This window comes from Mus musculus, chromosome 4 (genome assembly GCF_000001635.26).
Source record: "Mus musculus strain C57BL/6J chromosome 4, GRCm38.p6 C57BL/6J".
In the NCBI taxonomy this organism is placed as follows: domain Eukaryota; kingdom Metazoa; phylum Chordata; class Mammalia; order Rodentia; family Muridae; genus Mus; species Mus musculus.
In genome coordinates, this window is record NC_000070.6 from 132217806 (window position 1) to 132237524 (window position 19719).

Sequence of the window (19719 nt, forward strand, 5' to 3'; positions counted from 1 at the left end):
GGGTGGCAGAAGAGACTGCAGAAGCAGGACCATACACTGCCAAGATCAGGAGATGTGGGGTGGCCACCTAGCTGAAGCCTGTGAAAAGGCCAGGCCCCAAGTAAGATGCATCCCAAGGGCTCTGGGAGGAAACACTGTTATCAGAACTTCTTGTAGCAGTTGCTTCTGTTTCTGTTTGAAGCAGGAGCTCACATAGACCTGGCTAACCTCCAACTCAGAGTGTAGCCAGAACTGCCTTTGAGGTTCAGGTCCTTGGCCACCTGAGTGCTGGAGTCGCAAGCATGCACTGCAGCTGACTTCCCGTTTAGATTTCTGGGAATGGATCTTATTGGGGATTGCAGGTGTGGGCCACCAGTGCCACCCACCTTCACTGGTTTATACACATGTATTGATCATCCTGTTCTCACACTAGTGGCTAAGCTGTGGCTCTCAGGAGACCAGAGATGTGTGAGAACCCAGGGCAAGTCTCCAAGGCAGAGCTCTGTTACAGTTGAGCAGCTTTACCAGACATAATAGGAATTTCAGGTAATGCTACCCAACAGAAGTTATTTATCCAGAAAACTGAGGTGTGTCTTAACACAGTCCATGATCCTGGGTAGAGAATGAAGCAGGTGTAAAAGATAGGCTTTAGTGTGTGTGTGTGTGTGTGTGTGTGTGTGTGTGTGTGTGTGTGTGTGTGTATATGCGAGCACGTGTGCACACACACACACACACACACACACACACACAGGTTGTCATGGTTTGAATATGCTTGGCCCAGGGAGTGGCACTACTTGGAGGTGTGGCCTTGTTGGAGTAGGTGTGTCATTGTGGGGATGGGCTTTAAGACCTTTACCCCAACCCATCCGGTAGTGGTGGTACACGCCTTTAATCCCAGCACTTGGGAGCTTGGGAGCCAGAGGCAGGTGGATTTCTACAGAGTGAGTTCCAGGACAGCAAGGGCTACACAGAGAAACCCTGTCTCGAAATGCTCCCCCGCTCCCCAAAAAAAGACCTTCACCCTAGCTGCATGGAAGTCAGTCTTCCACTAGCAGCCTTCAGATGAAGATGTAGAACTCTCAGCTCTGTCTACATCATGCCTGCCTGGATGCTGCCATACTCCCACCTTGATGATAATGGACTGAACCTCTGAACCTGTAAGCCAGCCCAATTAAATGTTGTCCTTTATTACACTTGCCTTGGTCGTGGTGTCTGTTCACAGCAGTAAAAACTAAGACAAATGTATATAGAGATACATGCATATGCAGATATGCATATCACATGCACATATGGAAGTCTGAAGATGTCAGGTTCCTGTTCTTTCCATTCTTCTTTTCTTTTCTTTTTTCTTTCTTTTTTTTTTTTTTAAGATTTATTCATTTATTTTATGTGAGTACAGTGTTGTTCTCTTCAGACACACCAGAAGGGGGCATCAGATCCCATCACAGATGATTTCGAGCAACTATGTGGTTGCAGGGAATTGAACTTATGACCTCTGGAAGAACAGTCAGTGTTCTTAACCACTAAGCCATCTCTCCAGTCCCCTTCTTATTTTCTTGAGACAGGATTTCTCACTGAACCTGGAGCTAGACTCCCAGCCTGTGAGCCCTCCCAACACTGGCATTTCTGCCCACACAGCAGTGGGTTCTGTGTGTGCATGAGGACACATCAAGCTTTTGGCATGGATGCTGGAACTCAAAGTGAAGTTCTCTAGCTTACACAGGAAGTACTCCAACCCAGTGAGCCATCCCCCTGGACCCAGATGTGCTCTTAGAATCTGTGTGCTCTGGAAAACTTACCTTGTGTACATACCCAGTACATGACAAAGGGTGTTTCAAAACCAGATTTGGTGGTACAGACTGGTCATCACTGCTTCTTAGAAAGCTGAGGAAGGAAGTTCAAAACCAGCCTGGAGCCAGGCAGTGGTGGTGCACACCTTTAATCCCAGCACTTGGGAGGCAGAGGCAGGCGGGATTTCTGAGTTCGAGGCCAGCCTGGTCTACAGAATGAGTTCCAGGACAGCCAGGGCTACGCAGAGAAACCGTCTCAAAAAAACTAACTAACTAACTAACTAACTAAATTATATATAAATAAACAAAGATGGGACAGGAAGTTACTAATGTGGCAGAGCATGAGAATCAAACTATGGCTTTTTAGGAGCTGAAAAGATGATGCAGAAGAGGAGTGTAGATCAAGGATTCTGAGTTCTTTTTTTTTTTTTTTTCACAGTCCACGAAGGCTTTTTATTTATGCTTTACATTTTAAAAAGGAATCCCAGGATTTTCCCTCCTGTATGTTTTCGTCTTGCCTCTTCATGGTTCATGATGCCAGCCTAGGTTGTCAGCACAATGAAGCCAAACTGCCGTGAAGGGAGCAGGTTGTTCTGCCATTTCTCTAGGTCTTTGAGTTGAACATCAAATCTAGGGCTTATAACGCCACACTTGTTCAACCTTCCTGTGAGGTTCACAACAATCTTCCCAGCTCTGTGATCATCAATGATCTCGAATTCACCAATGTACCCGTGCTTCACCATCACGGTTAAGAACCGAACGATGACTTTAGAACATGGCCTGATGAGGACCTGGCGTTTGCCTCTCTTCTCAGCGTTGTTGATGCTCCTGAGAGCATCCGCCAGAACATTCATTCGCACCATGGTGGCGGCGAGGGAAGATGGCAGAAAGAGTGCGGATTCTGAGTTCTTTCTGATGTCCTCCTCAGTCCTGAACAGAGGGACAGAGAACAGGCTTTGAAGAGGAAAGAGTCCCCTGGGGTCCCTTGGACAAACTGGGCTCTGGGTGTTTACCTGAAACAGGATTTCACTTTAGAACCCACACTGACCTCAAGTTCAAGCTCTTCTGACCTCTGGTCTGTACAGGAGGAGTTACAGGTAGGATGCACCACATCTGGCAACCTTGGTTGTTTATTAGCACACTATAGATTATACTAGAATTCTTATCTGGGGCCTTGCACCTGCTAGGCAAGGGCTTTTGAATCACACCGCTGCCTCTACACTAGGATTTCCCAGGGAAAAATTATTCTAGGTGGAAGGAATATGCCTCGCCTCTAAGTGATCGACTGCTTGGAGGAAATCGTCTGGAGGAAATAGTCTGGAGGAAATCGTCTGGAGGAAATCGTCTGGAGGAAATCGTCTGGAGGTTGCATTGGGACTTTCTCTCACCGAGTTTATCCTGTCCTCAGGATTGACCAAAGCAAACCACAACTTCATTTATTTTTTTTTTTCAAGATGTGATTTCTCTGTGTAGCCTTGGCTGTCCTCGAGACAAGTCTGGCCTTGAACTCAGAGATCCAACTGGCTCCTACGTGCTGGGATCAAAGATGTGTGCCACCACCACTTTGTGCTTAATTTCAGAATTCAACCTTTTTTGGGGAGGGTTGAGGGAAGGATTCTTTTCCATCTCCTAGATAGTCCTCCATTATGGGTCAGTTCTGACTCAATGACTCCATATTTCACAACAGTTTTGTTATTTATAATATCACCCGAAGAGACAGCTCAGTTGAGAGCATGTATTCATTCAGAGAACCTGGGTTGGATTTCCAGCGCCCACATGGTAGCAGACACCATCTCTAACACCAGTTCCAGGGGATCAGAAATGTTCTCCGACCAACCACGTCAGATACCAGGCATGCGTGAGAGGTGAGGTGCACATACATACTTGCAAGAACAATTATAAACTAAAATAAATACATGAAAAAGAAAAAATCTCATTGGGCCAGCAAGATAGCTCAGTGAGTAGAGGTGCTTGCTTGCCAAGCCTGGCAAACTGAATTTGACCCCTGGGACCCACACAGTGGAAGGCGAGAACTGAATCCTGAAAGCTGTTCATTGATAAAGACACCATGTACTCCGGCATGCCACACACACACAAGCACACTAAATGTACATTTTTTTTTTTTGTAAATAAAATCAGTACTCCCCATATATACTTATCTATAGTGTCTCTCATGAAATGGGACAAACCAGCAACATTAAAAGAATCACCTGCTATTCATCTATATTAGTTCTCTCTCCTGCTATGGCAGGTGAGGGAACGACACACCAAAGTGGGTTTGAATCTTGAATGTCTATTGTCCATGGGGGAGGGGGGAGCGACACAAACAAAAGTAGAGTAACTTTGGGTTTGGGATGTGGAAGCCTAAATTTCTGGTTTGTGAGACAGGATCTTGAAGCTTTCTCTCTTCTTGCCCCTGCCCTCTGGGGCCGGGGCCCCAGGCACGCATGCAGCACCACTCTTTGGAAGCCTAGAAACTGAGGAGTAGCAAGAGCCAAGTGTGATAGCTTTAATCCCAATGCTTAGGAGGCAGAGGCAGATGGACCTTTATGAGCTCAAAGCCAGGCTACTCTACATAGCCAAGTTCAAGGGCAACTAGGGTATGCAGAGAACTGCCTCAGATTAGCGGAAGCCATTCAGACCCCAAGCTGAGTAAGTGCTTGATCTTTTGTGCTTAACTCCAGGCCAAAAGACCATAGCTGGGGCTGGTGAGATGGCTCAGTGGGTAAGAGCACCCGACTGTTCTTCCGAAGGTCCAGAGTTCAAATCCCAGCAACCACATGGTGGCTCACAGCCATCTGTAACAAGATCTGACTCCCTCTTCTGGAGTGTCTGAAGACAGCTACAGTGTACTTACATATAATAAATAAATAAATCTTTAAAAAAAAAAAAAAAGACCATAGCTACAGTCACCTCAACCTAAGGTAAAATCTCACCAGGGGTGGCTTCACCTCTGTGACTTTGCCTGTTGAAACCTAGGAACTAAAGACTCAGAGTCCTTCCCAATATTTAAGATAAAACAGGATCACAAAAGAAACCAATGACATTAAAATACGGTTGACTATTCACTATGGCAGTGGTGGTGCACACCTTTAATCCCAGCACTTGGAAGACAGAGGCAAACAGATCTCTGTGAGTTCCAGTCAGCCTGGCTACATAGTGAGAGTTCCAGGACAGCCAGGGCTACACAGAGAAACCCTGTCTCAAAAAACAAACCAAACAAACAAAAAGTGTGGTTAACTGCAAAGATGTCTGGGTATGAACTTCTTAAGAACAGGAATTGTCTTGTCTGCAAGATCAGTGTCTAGCACAAAACCTGCATCTTCATGGTACTTACTGGGGCTTAGGTGACGCAATCAGTTGGCGTTTAGTACTTATACATAGACAGTACTTACAAATGTTTATTTAATGAATGGCTAGAGAAAAGATAGCTACCATCAAGTCAGCCTGAGGAGTAATTTCATTGCAACTGCCTATTCACACATCAGAAGCTTGCATGTGTATCACCCCACCTAAAATAATCTAGACCAGGTCTGTGAGAGATCTCATCTCTCCAAGTACCACTGCAGCTAGCAATGACAGCAATTGGAAGACCAGGAAAACAGCAAAGCTCATGTAATCTGTTTTAAGTAAACAGGCTCTGTCTCAAGAAGGAAATCTGACTTTGGAAGCATGCTGCTCACACAACCTTTAATGACACAACAGCTGTGAAGAGCAAAAAGGCAGGACCTGAAGGAGCCTGCCTCTATTCTCTAGGGTGCCTCCCGTGTCCTGAATTGGTCTGCCCATCTCTGGAAAAGAGAAATGACCTAAAGGACACAACAGGGATGCGATGTGGCTTTCTAGGTTCAAGTAACAGTTTTGGTCTGAAGACCGAAACTTTTAGAGCAGGCAAGATGGCTCAATGGATGAGGGTGCTTACCACCAAGCCTGGCAACCTGAGTTCAATTCCCAGGACCCACATGGTGGAAGGCGAGAACAGACTCCTGCAGGTTGTTCTCTGATCTTCACATACATACCGTAGCAAGCTCACCATCACACACACACACACACACACACACACACACACACACACAGATAAATAAATGTAATAAAAATTCCTATGTATTAACAAAGTGTAAGGAAGGCAGGAATAAATTCCTTCTTTCACCAAAAGCTTGTCCTAAACAAAAATTTTTTGAGACACTATTTCATATATCCCAGGTTGGTCTTGAACTTGGTATGTATGACCTTGAATTTCTAAGTCTCCCGTCTCTATTTCCCAAGTGTTAGGATCAGATATGTGGCCCCATGCCCAGTTTACTTCTGGCTGGAGACTGAGCCCAGGGTTTCATGAACGCTAGGTGACCACTTTACCAATTCAGTTCTGTCCCCAGCCTAACTAAAGAGTCTGAAAAGAAAAGTCCAGTTTTAAAGCTGAAACAAATCTGAATAGAGTTCAGAAGCCGCACTCTTCAGGGTCTTCAGAGTGATCCCTGAGGGCTTGCTTCCCTGGTGACACATGGCCGTCTAAGAGATGGAAGGTGCAACTTTTGGTTGCTTACAGGGTTTTCAAAACCTGCAGGCAGGAAGACAGATTTAGACAGGCATCCTTCTCTATTTTTTTTTTTTAAACAAAAGCCAAAATTTTACTTTTAATAATAATAATAAATCCTCCAGCTCCTAAGCTGTATGCTTTTTTGACCTATAAAGTCACCTCGAGAGTCTCTATATTTTCCCTAACATAGTAAACAATATAATTAAAGAAACCAGAAACTGCTTACTCTCCCCCAAACGCTGAAGAGAATCAACGACATGGGATCACAGCAGAAAGAGTGACCTAGTAGTACCGAATGTACAAACAGCATTTAGGAAGAAGCCCCACGCCTGGACGTTACTGACACTCCTGTCATACTTCTTACAATGTCAAATACAATGTCCCTTTCCCAGAAAGTGCAGCTCACTCAGGAGCCATCTAGTCCACACCTCAGGAAAGGTGTTACCAGTTGTCCCTGCCAAGCCTAAGCCATTTTATGAGTTCGGTATCTCACAGAAACATCTGTGGTATCAGAAGAGGAGAATGGCAAAGAGAATGAAGGCAGGCAGGCACCTGTCACTGCTGTCTGCCAAAAAGCTACTGAGCATGGGGTCCAGCAGACGGAAGGAAAAGAAAAGGAAGCACCAGGGAAATGACTGCTTTTGGTTCCAAACCCGAAACATGTACACACACACACACACACACACACACACACACATACACACACACACACACACACTTGCATGCTTACGTGCAGGGCTCCACCAAAAATAGCAGCTGGTCTGCACGAGGGACTCTGCCATTCCTGGAGTCAAGAAACGAAAAATGATGGCCTTGGAGCCCCACCTCCATGACAGCCACAGTCCAAGAATTAGAACAATTTATACCACATCACAGTCTGCAAAGGAATGGACTGATAGTCCTGGGCGAGGAGGGTGAGGGCTTTGACAAGGCTGGGGGCAAGGTGAGCTATCCCAAAAGCACAGCTGTGACAATCTTTTGATTGCTTTGTGTCTTTCTATAATCTCTGTCCTCTTCTGAAATTGAAAATGGTACCCAACCCTCAGAGAGCGCAAGGGGCATCAGATGCACCTCTGGAAGACCATTCCTCGGCCCCTCCCTGTCAAAGGGCTCCCCCTATGAGCTGCTGATCACACTACTTTCCACCCTAAGCAGAGCCAACCTCCTGTTCTTTCAGTTTTGCACACCAGCATCTGAGGCCATCATATCCAGGACACAGAGGCAAGCGTGCTTCTGTATCCACAGCAGAGCTGGTCATCTTCTGGAGTCAGATCTGTGTTCCAGGGTCTGGTCAATGCGTCTTTACAAGAGTGAGACCATGCGTGTATACACAGACAGACTATTCTGGAAAGGATTCCTGGATATTTTGACACTTCCCCTAAAAGCAATTACCTTCCTTGGGGAAAGATGGTTCAGACCCTGGGTGCCCTGTTTCTAACTTCTGGAAAGGCAGCTTGTTCTGTCCAGTTGTCAATGAGGAAGTAGGAGGAACCCAACATTTGCAGTTACAACGAGATTTTGTAGTTTGGTTTTTTTTTGTTTGTTTTTGTTTTTTTTTTAAAAAAAGTTCTATGTGGAAATGAGCGGGACAATGATAAAAATAAACATAATTAAAATTCCAAACCAAAACACAGCTCTTGGCCCTGTCCCCAATCAGTCCTCCAAGACCACAATCTCCACATTGTGGACCTGATGCTGGTGTTCTTCCATTTCGGCTACCACTTTCTCCTCAGTCCTCAGCCCTGTCTCCAAGATGACTGCTTTGCCCTCAGTGTCGTCAGCCTCGGAGTCTGGGGCAGGGTCGATTTCAATGATGGTCTGCCCATCCTCAGAGGTGCTTTCAACAGCCTGGATTGCTGACGTCAGGCCGGACTCCATGGCCACCAGCTCCATGGGGCTCACCATGGTGGCCATGTTGCCCAGGGAACTCCCATCCTGCATAGAGGTGGAGCTTAGCAGTGCCAAACTTGAGGAAGGGTGGATGGTCACTGTGTCTGGTGAGTTGCTCTTGGCAGAGGAAACCACCGTGGCATAGCGGAAGAGCTGAGGGCCAGAAGGCAGTGTGTGGACAGTCACAGGACTGGAGCCCTGGCTGAGGGTAGCCACTGGGATGTTGCCCATGGAGAAGGACTGGCCCACAGGAGTAATGGTGATGGGAGAGATGACAGTAAACTGAGGCTGCTGGACGGGAGAAGGGCTCAGGACGGTGGTGGAGGCTGGCCGCTGGAGCCGGGGTCTTTTTGGAGGCTTTGGGGTGCTCACGGGCATCAGTACCACATTTTGAACTGTCTGGGATTTCAGTCTGGGATCTTGGGCTTGCTTTTTTTGCTCCTCCAACTGCCGTTCCAAGTCTACGGGGAAAAACAAAACAAAACAAAACCAGCCAGACTTTGTGGAAAGAAATGTTATTTTGGGAATATTCACCGGGGGCCAGGAGACACAGGGTCCTGTCATTATGTAACCTCAGGCACAGCATACCACTGTTTCTCAAGTGAGTCCTAGAGAGGATTCGTTTTCTCTTTTTAACCCTTCAGGAATTGCATTTAGTGGTGGGATTATGGGCTGGGCCTTTCGGAGCCTTTAAACTGTGGTCTTACTTAATTCATCACACACTCCTCTGCAAATTTTTCATCTCTTGCCAAAACACAAATCCAAGAAGCTGCCATGGTCCTTTTCCTTTTCACCAGTGTGTAATTCACACTCAGGACCACGGACACGCTAAGGGTGTGCTCTGGCGGAGCTACAGCTCCCACCTGCACACATGTGTGAGCATGTATCCTTGTGTATGTGGATTTCTGTGCAGACAAGAGGACAAACTCAGGTGTCACCTATAGGAGCACTGTTTATCTCCTTCAAGACAAGGTCTCTCGTTAGCCTGCAACTCACCAATTAGGCTCCAGTGGCTGTCTCTTGGGCTGAGTTAAATAGTGTATCAGTTAGAGCTATCTTTTAAGAACACTTATAGCAGCCGGGCAGTATAAGAGCAGAGGCGTGTCCCTTCAGTCTTCACAGCTCTCCCCGGGTCTACAGGAAAAGTCTTTGTGTTCTTCTAGCACACCTACACACCTGAGCATTTTCTTGTCTTTATCTGTTTCTACATTTGCTTTTCCTTAAGTTCCTTAACGACCCTGAAGAGACAGAGGCTATTTTGTTCCATATTACATTTCTAAAGCTTCTTTGGCAATGAACAAAGTAGGTGGAAGAATTAAATTACCAAGATGCTCATAGTTCCTGACTGCTTTGTTTGAGTATTTTTGTGTTTGGGGTGTAGGTAAATGTTAGTGTGGGGATGTGCCCAAGTGTGCGGAGAGCTATTCCCTTGATCACTTTTCACCTTATGTTTTTGAAACAGGGTCTTTCAGTGAACCTGGAGCTCCGCAATTTGGCTAAGTAGCTAGCTAATGAGCTCCAGGCATCTCCTGTCTCCTCTTCCCCAGTGCTGGGATTGCAGGTGAATGCCCTAAGCCTGGACTTCTCGTGTGGGTGCTGGGGATCTAACAGGAAGTCCTCATGTGTATAAAGCCAATACATTACAACTCAGCCAGCCATCTCTCCAGTCACAATTTATGGTTATGACAAAAAAAAAGGAAAATGTACAAAATCCACAGTTAGCAAAAACGGCAATAAAATAATGTGACAAGGGAAAGCGGACTGTTCTGTCACCATCATTCCTAGACTATTAGAACAACCTAGTGACATGTCAGCCCTCCAAAAGGCACTCAAGAATAAGCACATTCTGAGAAGAGGGAGCTCCACCTACCTGCCAGGGTGTAGAGAAACTGCTCCTCGCCCTGCTCCACTTGCTTCCGTCTGTTGTCCAAAACTCTCTTGACCGCGTCCATTAGGCCAAATGTGTTCGCCACATTGTTTAGAACAGCAGCATCTATTAAACAAAGCACAGGCCTGTAGAGTCAAGACAGAAGCTCCTACCAGCTCCCTCCTGTGCTAGCTACAGACCTGAAAGAAGAGCGGCGGTGCATGCTTGCAAACCCAGCACACTTGGGAGACACAGGCAGTATGGTCAGGAGTTCAAGGATAGCCTAAGCTATAGTGAGCTCTAGGCCAGCCTGAGCTATGTTAGACTCTGATTCAACCACACCTCTCTTACTCACTACAAGGAAAAGAATCAAGATATTATGGGACTCTCTTAACTACATCTCAGCAATTGTGGTGGTGGTGGTTGAGACAGGATCTCACTGCCTAGGCTCTCCTCAAACTTGTCTAAGATAACTGCACTCCTACTTGCACATCTCTAGTTCCGAGACGACAGGTGCTCATCACCATGTCTGGCAATTTTTTTAAGCCAAGATTTATCACATGGATTTAATTTTGATTTTGTAACATATTTGCAGAGCTTCCTACGTAAACAATCACACAGGGGTAGGAGTATGGCGCAGTGGCAGGGTGCTTGCTCATGTGATGATTCCATTCCGACTACTGTAAAAACAAAGGCCAAAATCAATGAAGAAGAGAAATAATATTTTAAAAAACACACACACACACAAAAGAACACCAAACACAACAAACTTTAAGCCTTGCATCTAGTTTTAAATTCTGACCCACTGTTTAGAAAACAGGATGGTAAAAGCTGGGTGTAGCAGTGGGCAGCCACAGCCTCAGCTGAGGCACAAGGACTATTTGAGCCTAGGAGTTCAAGATCAGCCTGAGCAATATGGTGGAACTTCATCTTTGAATAACACAATAGGCCAGGGATGATGGCTCACACTGCAATCATAGCATCTAGGAGGCTGAGGTGAGATCACTGCCTTGAGTTGAAGACCAACCTGGGTTAGAGTAAAGCCTTGTCTCAATATGTGTGTATGATTATATATATCAATAAATGAAAAAAGAAAAAAAATCAATAAATGGCTAGGTGTGGTGGTATATGCCTTTCCCAGAACTCAGGTGGCAGAGACAACTTCTGGGCTAGCCTGTTCTATATAGTGAATTCCAGGACCGCCAAGGCTACATATAGAGAAACCTTATCTCAAATAACAACAAATACCTATACAAATACACAGGCACACATGTCAAACATGAGGCCTTGCATACAATACTGCTAAGTAATACCTATACACAGATGAATTCTTCAAATCAGACCACTTTACATACACTTCTTTCCACAGCTACTTCACCCAGTTCTATGTGTTACTTTTGGTGTTTAGAGAAAAGGTCTTGATATATAACCAGCTAGGCTTAAACCCCTGAGCCTCCACTTCCTGTGGACTGGGATTATATATATATATATATATATATATATATATATATATATATATATAGAGAGAGAGAGAGAGAGAGAGAGAGGCAGAGCACAGTGTCTGCCTTTTAATCCACTAAGGAGCCGAGACCACAGGCTGGTGCTAGTGTGTCCAACGCAATGGTTTTATACATATAAAAGCTGAGAGCTCCCACATGTAGTTCCCCAGCTCCACTGTTTCCTGTGTTCCACACTCACACCCCCACCTAACTCGCTGACCCTTCTATTTGAAGACCTTACAGTCATCTCAAGACAGTGGCTAAATGGAACAGTGTATACTTAGCCCGTTCAAAGCCGCGGAGCCAGTGGTTAAGAGCACTCTGCTCTTCCAGAAGCCCCGTGCTAAGTTCCCGGCACCCACGTCAATCAGTGCACAACTGCCGGCTCCTGGTGAACTGGATGCTTCTGCTCTCCACGAGCACTCACACTTATGTCACATGCAGACACACACGTGTGCTAAAGTTTCATATCAACTCAACACAAGCTAGAATCATTTCCAAGAGAAAACTACAATTTGGAAAATATCCGTACCAGAGTGGTCTGTGGGCAAGCCTGCGATGCATTCCCACCCCCACCCCTCAGACAGGGTTTTGCAGGGATGATCTTTTTGTGCACAGTGTAAAGGTTGTTTTTTTATTATTCAAGTGCTGATTTATGTACTGGCAAGGATCTGATTATCGGCCATACTTTGGTAATGTTATTTATTTATTTTGGTTTTTCGAGACAGGGTTTCTTTGTGTAGCCCTGGCTGTCCTGGAACTCACTCTGTAGACCAGGCTGGCCTCGAACTCAGAAATCCACCTGCCTGTGCCACCACTGCCTGGCTGGTAATGTTATTTTTATGGTGCTTCACCTGTCTCAGCATTTTGTAACCATCTTCTCCATCACCTCCTGATTGAACTGCAGAGCCTATAGCAAAGAAGGAGAAAATAGGGGACGTCTGGGGACGTCTGGGAAAGAGTCAGAGGCTGGAGATTCGCCATCCACACAAGGAAGAAAAGGCAGGCTTTTTTGTTGTTGTTGTTTTTTTGAGACAGGGTTTCTTTGTGTAGCCCTGGTTGTCCTGGAACTCACTTTGTAGACCAGGCTGGCCTTGAACTCAGAAATCCACCTGCCTCTGCCTCCTGAGTGCTGGGATTAAAGGCTTGCGCCACCACGCCCGGCTAAGGCAGGCTTTTTTTTGTACTCCAGAGGTGAGGTGTAAGAGTGTCAGTGACAGAGTGGGACCTAGAAGCTTATGATGAGATAAGCCCTCCCCAACACACGCCCAAGTTGCTTCCGTTATGCTGTTTCATCACAGCAATAGAATTGAAAAAGAAGTCTTTGAAAAAACAAGATATGAACAAACCAAAGTTTAAAACCCAGTTAATGAATAAAATAAAGTAAGGCTGGGGAGAAATCTCAGTGGAAGAGGCTTTTAGCAAGTTAAGGCCAAGTTAAATCCCTAGGACCCCATAAACAAAGCACAGTGGTGAACGGTAAAAGACAATGCCTTAACTTCTCCAAGCCTTACTTTTCTTATCTGTAAAATGAAGGTGCGATGCCTCTGCCTCTGGAGTTGTGAGGCCACTTGCGAGTATTTGAAATGCTGGTTAATTCCGGACTGAGTGGACTCACCTGTGACCTGGAAAGGGGCCTGAATGAGCCGCTGCTGAACGCCCCTGAGCAGCTCTTCCATCTCCTTCTGGATGTTGCAGACGACCTCCTCCATCAACCCTACATCAGCTATCCCCTTCCAGAACATCAAAGTGTCCTCTGGCACAAACCGGATGAGACAGAAGGGGAGCAGACACATTACCCAGAAACCTCAGCACATGGCTACAACGTTCATTTCCATTCCAAAGGATTCTGTGTTAAAACATGAAAGACTGGCTGCTTCCACAAGTTGGTACGTAATTATTAGCCCCTGCAGTCACTAGGGGTTTAGGATATTTACCTCAATTTGTCAGACCCTTGATTTGTTCTGATTCTGGCTATAAAAACAGGCATCTCACTCCAAAAGATATTCAGTTAAATATTAATTAGCCATTCAATATTTAAGGCTAAGTATTACTTGATTAAATTTAATTTTAATTTTGCTTCGATTAGATAAGATTTAATGTTATGAAGGTTAGCTAATAAAGATAGTACACTAAATATTAATTAAAGATTAATCTTTATTAGTTCTATATTAAAGCAAACACCTGGGTGGGAGGGTCTGCAGGTTTCCCTGGAATGGTCACTAAGTCTCTTTATGTACCCAGCAGATAGCAACAAATATGTATTAGGGAATGATTAGCAGAAGAAAGGGAAGGCGCTTTCTTAGTCCCTCTAAGGGAATTAATAATCACTACACTATGCTGCCTGCTACCAGAATTTTCTTTCTAATATCTCCCAGTTGAATTTGCCTGAGAAATGTGCTAGAGATGGGACTGCTGGGTAGAGAGAAGCAGAGACAATGAAGTCCAATAGCGCCCATCTGTACTGTGTAACCGGTCTCAGGCCACCTTAAGTCACACCCCACGCATGTTTAAACTGTGCTTTTGCAGGACGGTTGCTGGGGGTGAGAGGAGATGATCCCAGTTACATCAGTGCTCATGTTTATGAGGAAAACCAGCAGAGGTAACAAAGGGGTCTATAACCCTGAGCTGTACGGGAAAGTACCTGAAATCTCTTCAGACTCTTTCTTTATACCCTCCTCTGTGGCCATGGTGACAGCGGCGGTGAGAGCTGAGTTCCACTCCAGCCCTGCCTCTTCCATGCTCTCCTCTGAGATGGCGATCTGTGTGATGTTCCCTAAGGAGAGTCCATTAGACACAAAGCAGTCAAGTTTATGAGAACAGCCCTAGCTATCATCTCTCATCCTCAGAGACACAGAGACCTGAGACTTCAGCATGCTGCCTCTTGCCCATATTTAAAAACCCACATCTCTAGGTAAGCCAGGATGTTTACTGAGTTTCCCAAAGAAAACGTGCCCTGCAAAGGAAAAAGCTTTCTTCTTACTCTGAACAGAAGAACAGAAAGCCATACTAGGACAATCTGCTTCCCAGTCGGATGTTTTTGAAAGTTACTGAGGGTAGATGTGCCTTCCGGGCTGCCCACTCCACAGTTAGTGAGGACGAGGAAGAGCTAGGATCACTTAAAACAGTGTGCTTGTCGGGAGCCCTACTACAAACATGTAGCTAGAACACCTGAAGCTGCCGTAGCTAATGGTCAGCCTGGGATGCGAAAGCAAGAGAAACAAAGGAAAAAAGAAAACAAACAAACCAAAAACCAAACAAAACACAAAACACCCAATTGATTAGGTAAAGATCCATGGATAATAGGCACAGGCCTGAGACTGCAGTGATGGGCAGCTCAGTGGTCAAGAGCACTTGCTGGTTAAGGGCGCCTAGGCGCTGAGAGATTTCCCTTTTCTCACCTATTGGTTACTCTCAGGATATGAGGGTTCACCAAGAACTACACCAAAACCAACCCCCCAAAGGCTAGGCTGGAGAGATGGCTCAGAGGTTAAGAGCACTGACTGCTCTTCCAGAGGTCCTGAGTTCACTTCCCAGCAACCACATGGTAGCTCACAGCCATCTGCAATGGGATCTGACACCCTCTTCTTTCATGCAAGTACATATGCAAATAGAGCACTAATACGAATAAAATGAAATAAATCTTAAAACAAAAGCTCAGTTGAGCATACTGTCACCTCAGCACTCAGGAGACACGAGTTCTAGGCCAGCTGGGACTACATAATCAGATTATGTCTGATTACATATAAACAAGATGAAACAACCACCCTAAGTTTGAGAGCAGCTGGTCTACACAGCAAATTCCAGGCTAGCCAGGCTATAAGAAGACTGTATCTAAACGAACAAACAAACAGTGTGCCCACCCTGCTCATCTGTGAGGAAGTCTAGCCTAGTAAGCTCGGGCTCACTCAGGCAGAACACCTGTTGCACATAGTAGTCTTCTCAGCCACTGATGGGTTTGTCATTCCAATCTACTACATTCCAATCTACTGCTCTAACCTTATCAAGTCTCCTTCAAGCCTGACATGCCTCAAGAGGGCCATGAAAGTGAGAGCACTGTGGGAGCACTGTGAGAGCACCATGGGAGCACTGTGAGAACAGAACCATCTTTCCAATACTTGGTATGCACTGTAAGAAAGAAATGAGTGCTGGAAATTAAAGTTCTAATTTAATTCCAGCAGGACAAGAGGTGGTGATGCATGCCTTTAATCCCAGCACTCAGAAGCCAGAGGCAGGTTGCTCTCTGTGAGTTTCAGACCAGCCTGGTCTACACAGTGAGTTCCACAACAGGCAGTAATACACAGAGAAACCTTATCTGGAAGAAAACAAAACAAAACAAAACAAAAGGAAAAAAAAGAAAGAAAGAAAGAAGAAAAACCAACCAACCAACCAAAAAAAAAAAAAAAAAAAAAATCAATTAAGATAGCCAGGCAGGCTAGGAGTAGTGTTACATGCTTTTAGTCCTTGTAGTCCCAGCAACTAGGAGGCAGAAGCAAGTGGATCTCTGGGTAACACATAGAAACACTGTCTCAAAATCACCATCCCCCTACCCGCCCTGCAAGAAAAAAAAAAAAAAAAGCAAGTAGAGAGAGTGAGGTAGGCATGGGCGAGTCAAACCTGTGACTGTAGAGATTGAGAGATGAGAACACTATGTAGCCAACCTGGGCTACATAGTAAGTTCCTGGAGAGTCTGGCCTATGGAAACATAGTCTCAAACAAACAAAAATGAAACATTTTTAAAAGGAAAAAAAAGGACGGGCTGGCGAGATGGCTCAGCCGCTAAGAGCACTGGCTGCTCTTCTGAAGATCCTGAGTTCAAATTCCAGCAACCACCCATAATGAGATCTGATTCCCTCTTCTGGTGCATCTGAAGACAGCTACAGTGTACTTATGTATAATAATAAATAAACCTTTGGGATGGAGCAAGCAGGGACTGAGTAAGCAGGGTTGACTGGAGCAAGCAGAGGTCCTAAAAATTCAATGACCAACAACCACATGAAGGTTCACAACTATCTGTACAGCTACAGTGTACTCACATACATAAAATAAACCTTTAAAAAACAAAAGGACTCTGTTTCCAGGGTAAGATCCTACCCACGACTGCTATAATACCTTACAACAAAGCATCAATGCTCACAAGAATTGGAGATTGGAGAAATACCAGGGGCACCTGGCATAGTAGCTTATGTTTGTGGTTCTAGCACTTGGGAGGCAGAAGCAAGAGAATCACAGCAAGTTCATGTTCAGCCTGGGCTACGTGGTGAGACAGGGTCTCAAATGCAAAAGTGAAGCCACAAAACCACAGAGAGAAGTGGTGCGTGACGCTGTACAAAGTAAGGCTGGTGAAAAGGGCAGACTCCAGGTGGTCTCCTACCCCCTACCATCGGCCGAGGTGGGGGTCTGCACCACACTTGTCTGCTGTCCTGGCACTGGAGCCCTCGCACTGCTGATCAGGAGGTCAAATTTGGTGCTCCTGCAGGTATTGGAGCAAACTTTGTCATGCTGGTAAAAATCGATCTGTCCAGAGTCCATCATCTTCCTGTACAGGGAGAAACAAGGGCAGGTCAGCCTGCATTTCACCTTTGAAAAAGTAGGCCAGAGGGGCAGGTGGGGACATGTCCATGACGAAGATTAGAGAAGCCTAATAATATCTGAGGTCATCAAATTCTGAAAATTCTAGTTAGAATTACAAACGCCCGTTGGTCCCGCCCACATAACCACCACTACTCTTCTGAGACTGTGGAGTGTCAGTGTTCTTCACCACACTGCAGATACACTAAAGAAGTCAGGAATGTCATTATCACCAAACCTGACAGAGCCAGCACAAGGAAGGCAGAGGCCAACCTAGTCTACATAGCAAGTTTCAAGCTATCCCGGGCTACAAAGTTAAGACCCTGTCTCAGAAACAAACAAAAAATAAAACAACTTCAAGCTGAGAATGCTAGAGTATATCGCAGAATTAGGATTCTGAAAGAGATCCTGATGAATTCGTATTCTTAGACCAGGAAGGCCTCAATTCACTGTGATACACAGGATGGTCTTGAACCCCTGATTCCTGTATTCATCTCTTAGGAACTGACAAAACACCTATTTTATTGCCACTTTTAGAGATATAACATTTCAGAAGACAGAGAGAGGAGTAAAAGAGGAAAGGAAAGGAAAAGGAAGGGGTAATATTCTAGCTGCTAGAAGCTATGGCACAGCGGTGGAGTCCTTGTCTTGCACATATGACACAGCCAGTTCAATCTAACAGCAAAAAAATAATCCATTAAAAACTAAATAATCTCGAAAAAAGACAAAAACAAAAACTAAATAAAATTTATAAAATTAAGAAGTCTCCTAGAAATACTGCACAACATTGATGATATAAGGCCCCTTCTGGAAAGTGTCCTTGGAACGAGACCCATGAGCCCCTGCTGTTGCAGACCCTGAGAAAACCCAGGAAGCCTGCAAATTATAGTACACTCTACATCATTAGGAAGCTGTTTAATTACACTACACTTTATACCATCCTGTCACCTGTTCCACTAACAGATCCTTGAACATTCTGTGTCCTTTTAACATCTGTGGGAAATGGGCACATGCCTGCCTTCCTGCACATAAATAAGTTGAGAAGAACAGAGCAGAAAGTTAAGGAAAGCCATTTCTCTCAAACTATATAGCAGGCTCAGGCCTGGGCTCTGCTGACAGTAAGTCTCCACCACTGAGAAACTGTGCCCAGTGGAACCAGCCCCTTGTCTTTTATTTCTACACAGGGTCTCTTTCTGTAGCCCAGACTGCTCTGGGACTTGCAATGTAGCCCTGCTCGCCCCACGTGCTGGAATTAAAAGGGACACTCACACCTAGCTGAGCACGAAGGACTCTTGACCTTCATTTTTTTCTTTTTTTGAATTTTATGTGTATAGGCACATTGCTTGCACGCATGTCTGTACATTAAATACATACTGGTTTCTGTGGAGGCTAGAAGAAGGTGCCGGACCCCCTGGAACTAGAGTTACAGACGGTTGTGAGCTGCCAGGTGGGTGCTGGGAAGCCAGCTCCTTTGACAGAGCAGGCAGCACTCGTAACAGCCACGTCATTGCTCTACTCTTTGCATTGACTTTTTTCTATCAGAAGGTGAAAGTCAAAGGTGGAATACTAACTAATGCACTCACGAGAGAAAACCACAACCTAACCCTGATGGAGCAAAGGTGTGGTGGGCGCTACTCCACACACTGACTTGTTTCTGTCAGACAGTGATGGTCCCAGGGTCTGTCAGTCATGGCCATTAGACTTACTCAGCACCGAGACTACTGCCTCTACTTGAGGACAGGGAGAATTTTCAGCTACTCAGAGCTTCTCTGCCAAGAGAGGATCCTGCTAACCTCCTGACACCAGCAGCCTCAGCCAGGCACACTGCTGTCAGCCTTGGCTACAGGGCAAGTTCAAGGCTCACCTCAACTAGAAAAACTAAGAGATGTGCTGTAGATGCTGGGTTGGCTTGCTTGATTTAATAGATAGGTTGCTGCTCATATAAACTGATTGACTAGTTAGGGCCTGCAGGGGTAACTTAGCAGCAGAGTGCTAGCTTCACAGGCACAAGGCCCTGGGTTCCATCCTGAGTCACAAAGGAAGAAAAGGATTAAAGATAAGTTACGAAAGCCTAACGGTGTAGACTGCCTGAGCTAACCCTTCAGAATGGATACAAGTGTCAAGCTGAAGGGAAGACACTCCCACGACTGAGTGCTTGTCACCAGCACTTACCTGAGCATGATGCCGCCTAGACGGATGGCTCTCTTCCAGTCCTTCAGGGTGGACTTGCCAGCCAGGTGAACGAAGTGCTTGGGACTGATCAGCTGGTCATTAAACTGAAAAATGCAAAGTGGGCCAGTGTCAACGCAGGTGGGTCAGCAAGGAAAGAATGAAGGACTGCTCCCAGACAACGTCACAGCCACCTCCTGTCCTGGGCTGCCAGACAGCATCCCTCTCTCAGTCTCTGACTTCCCCAGGACAACATCACAGAAGATGAGGGTGAAAACATGCTAAACAGCATCTACAAATCCACTTTGAAGCTGGGTGGGGGTGGGGGTGGGGTGGGGGTGGGGTGGGGGAATGGGTGGGAGGGGGGGTGACTGGGTGGTTGGGTAGGTCTAGTCTTCCACAGGTTGGTTAAGTAAA

General features: G+C 45.6%; 1 protein-coding gene and 1 pseudogene across 7 annotated transcripts in view; both read right to left on the minus strand.

Moving 5' to 3' along the window:
• Nucleotides 1–2087: 2087 nt before the first annotated feature.
• On the minus strand, nt 2088–2784 carry Rps15a-ps4 (ribosomal protein S15A, pseudogene 4; annotated as a pseudogene). The gene has a single exon (NR_036572.1). The product of NR_036572.1 is annotated as a ribosomal protein S15A, pseudogene 4 (transcript).
• A 435-nt stretch (nt 2785–3219) lies between these two features.
• Nucleotides 3220–19719, minus strand: part of Gmeb1 (glucocorticoid modulatory element binding protein 1) — a 40585-nt gene continuing 24085 nt past the window's right edge. For 4 of the 6 annotated variants that reach the window (XM_006539080.4, XM_017320332.2, XM_006539079.4 and 1 more), the window contains 6 exons: nt 19306–19409; nt 16944–17101; nt 14207–14338; nt 13181–13318; nt 10067–10189; nt 6369–8657 (listed from right to left, as the gene is read on the minus strand). In XM_006539080.4, coding sequence (XP_006539143.1) covers nt 7960–8657; nt 10067–10189; nt 13181–13318; nt 14207–14338; nt 16944–17101; nt 19306–19409 — 1353 coding nt within the window. In that variant the 3' untranslated portion in view covers nt 6369–7959. Of the gene's footprint in view, nt 8658–10066; nt 10190–13180; nt 13319–14206; nt 14339–16943; nt 17102–19305; nt 19410–19719 lie in introns of all 6 variants that reach the window. The other 2 variants (NM_020273.2, NM_001122992.1) reach the window with 1 other exon arrangement.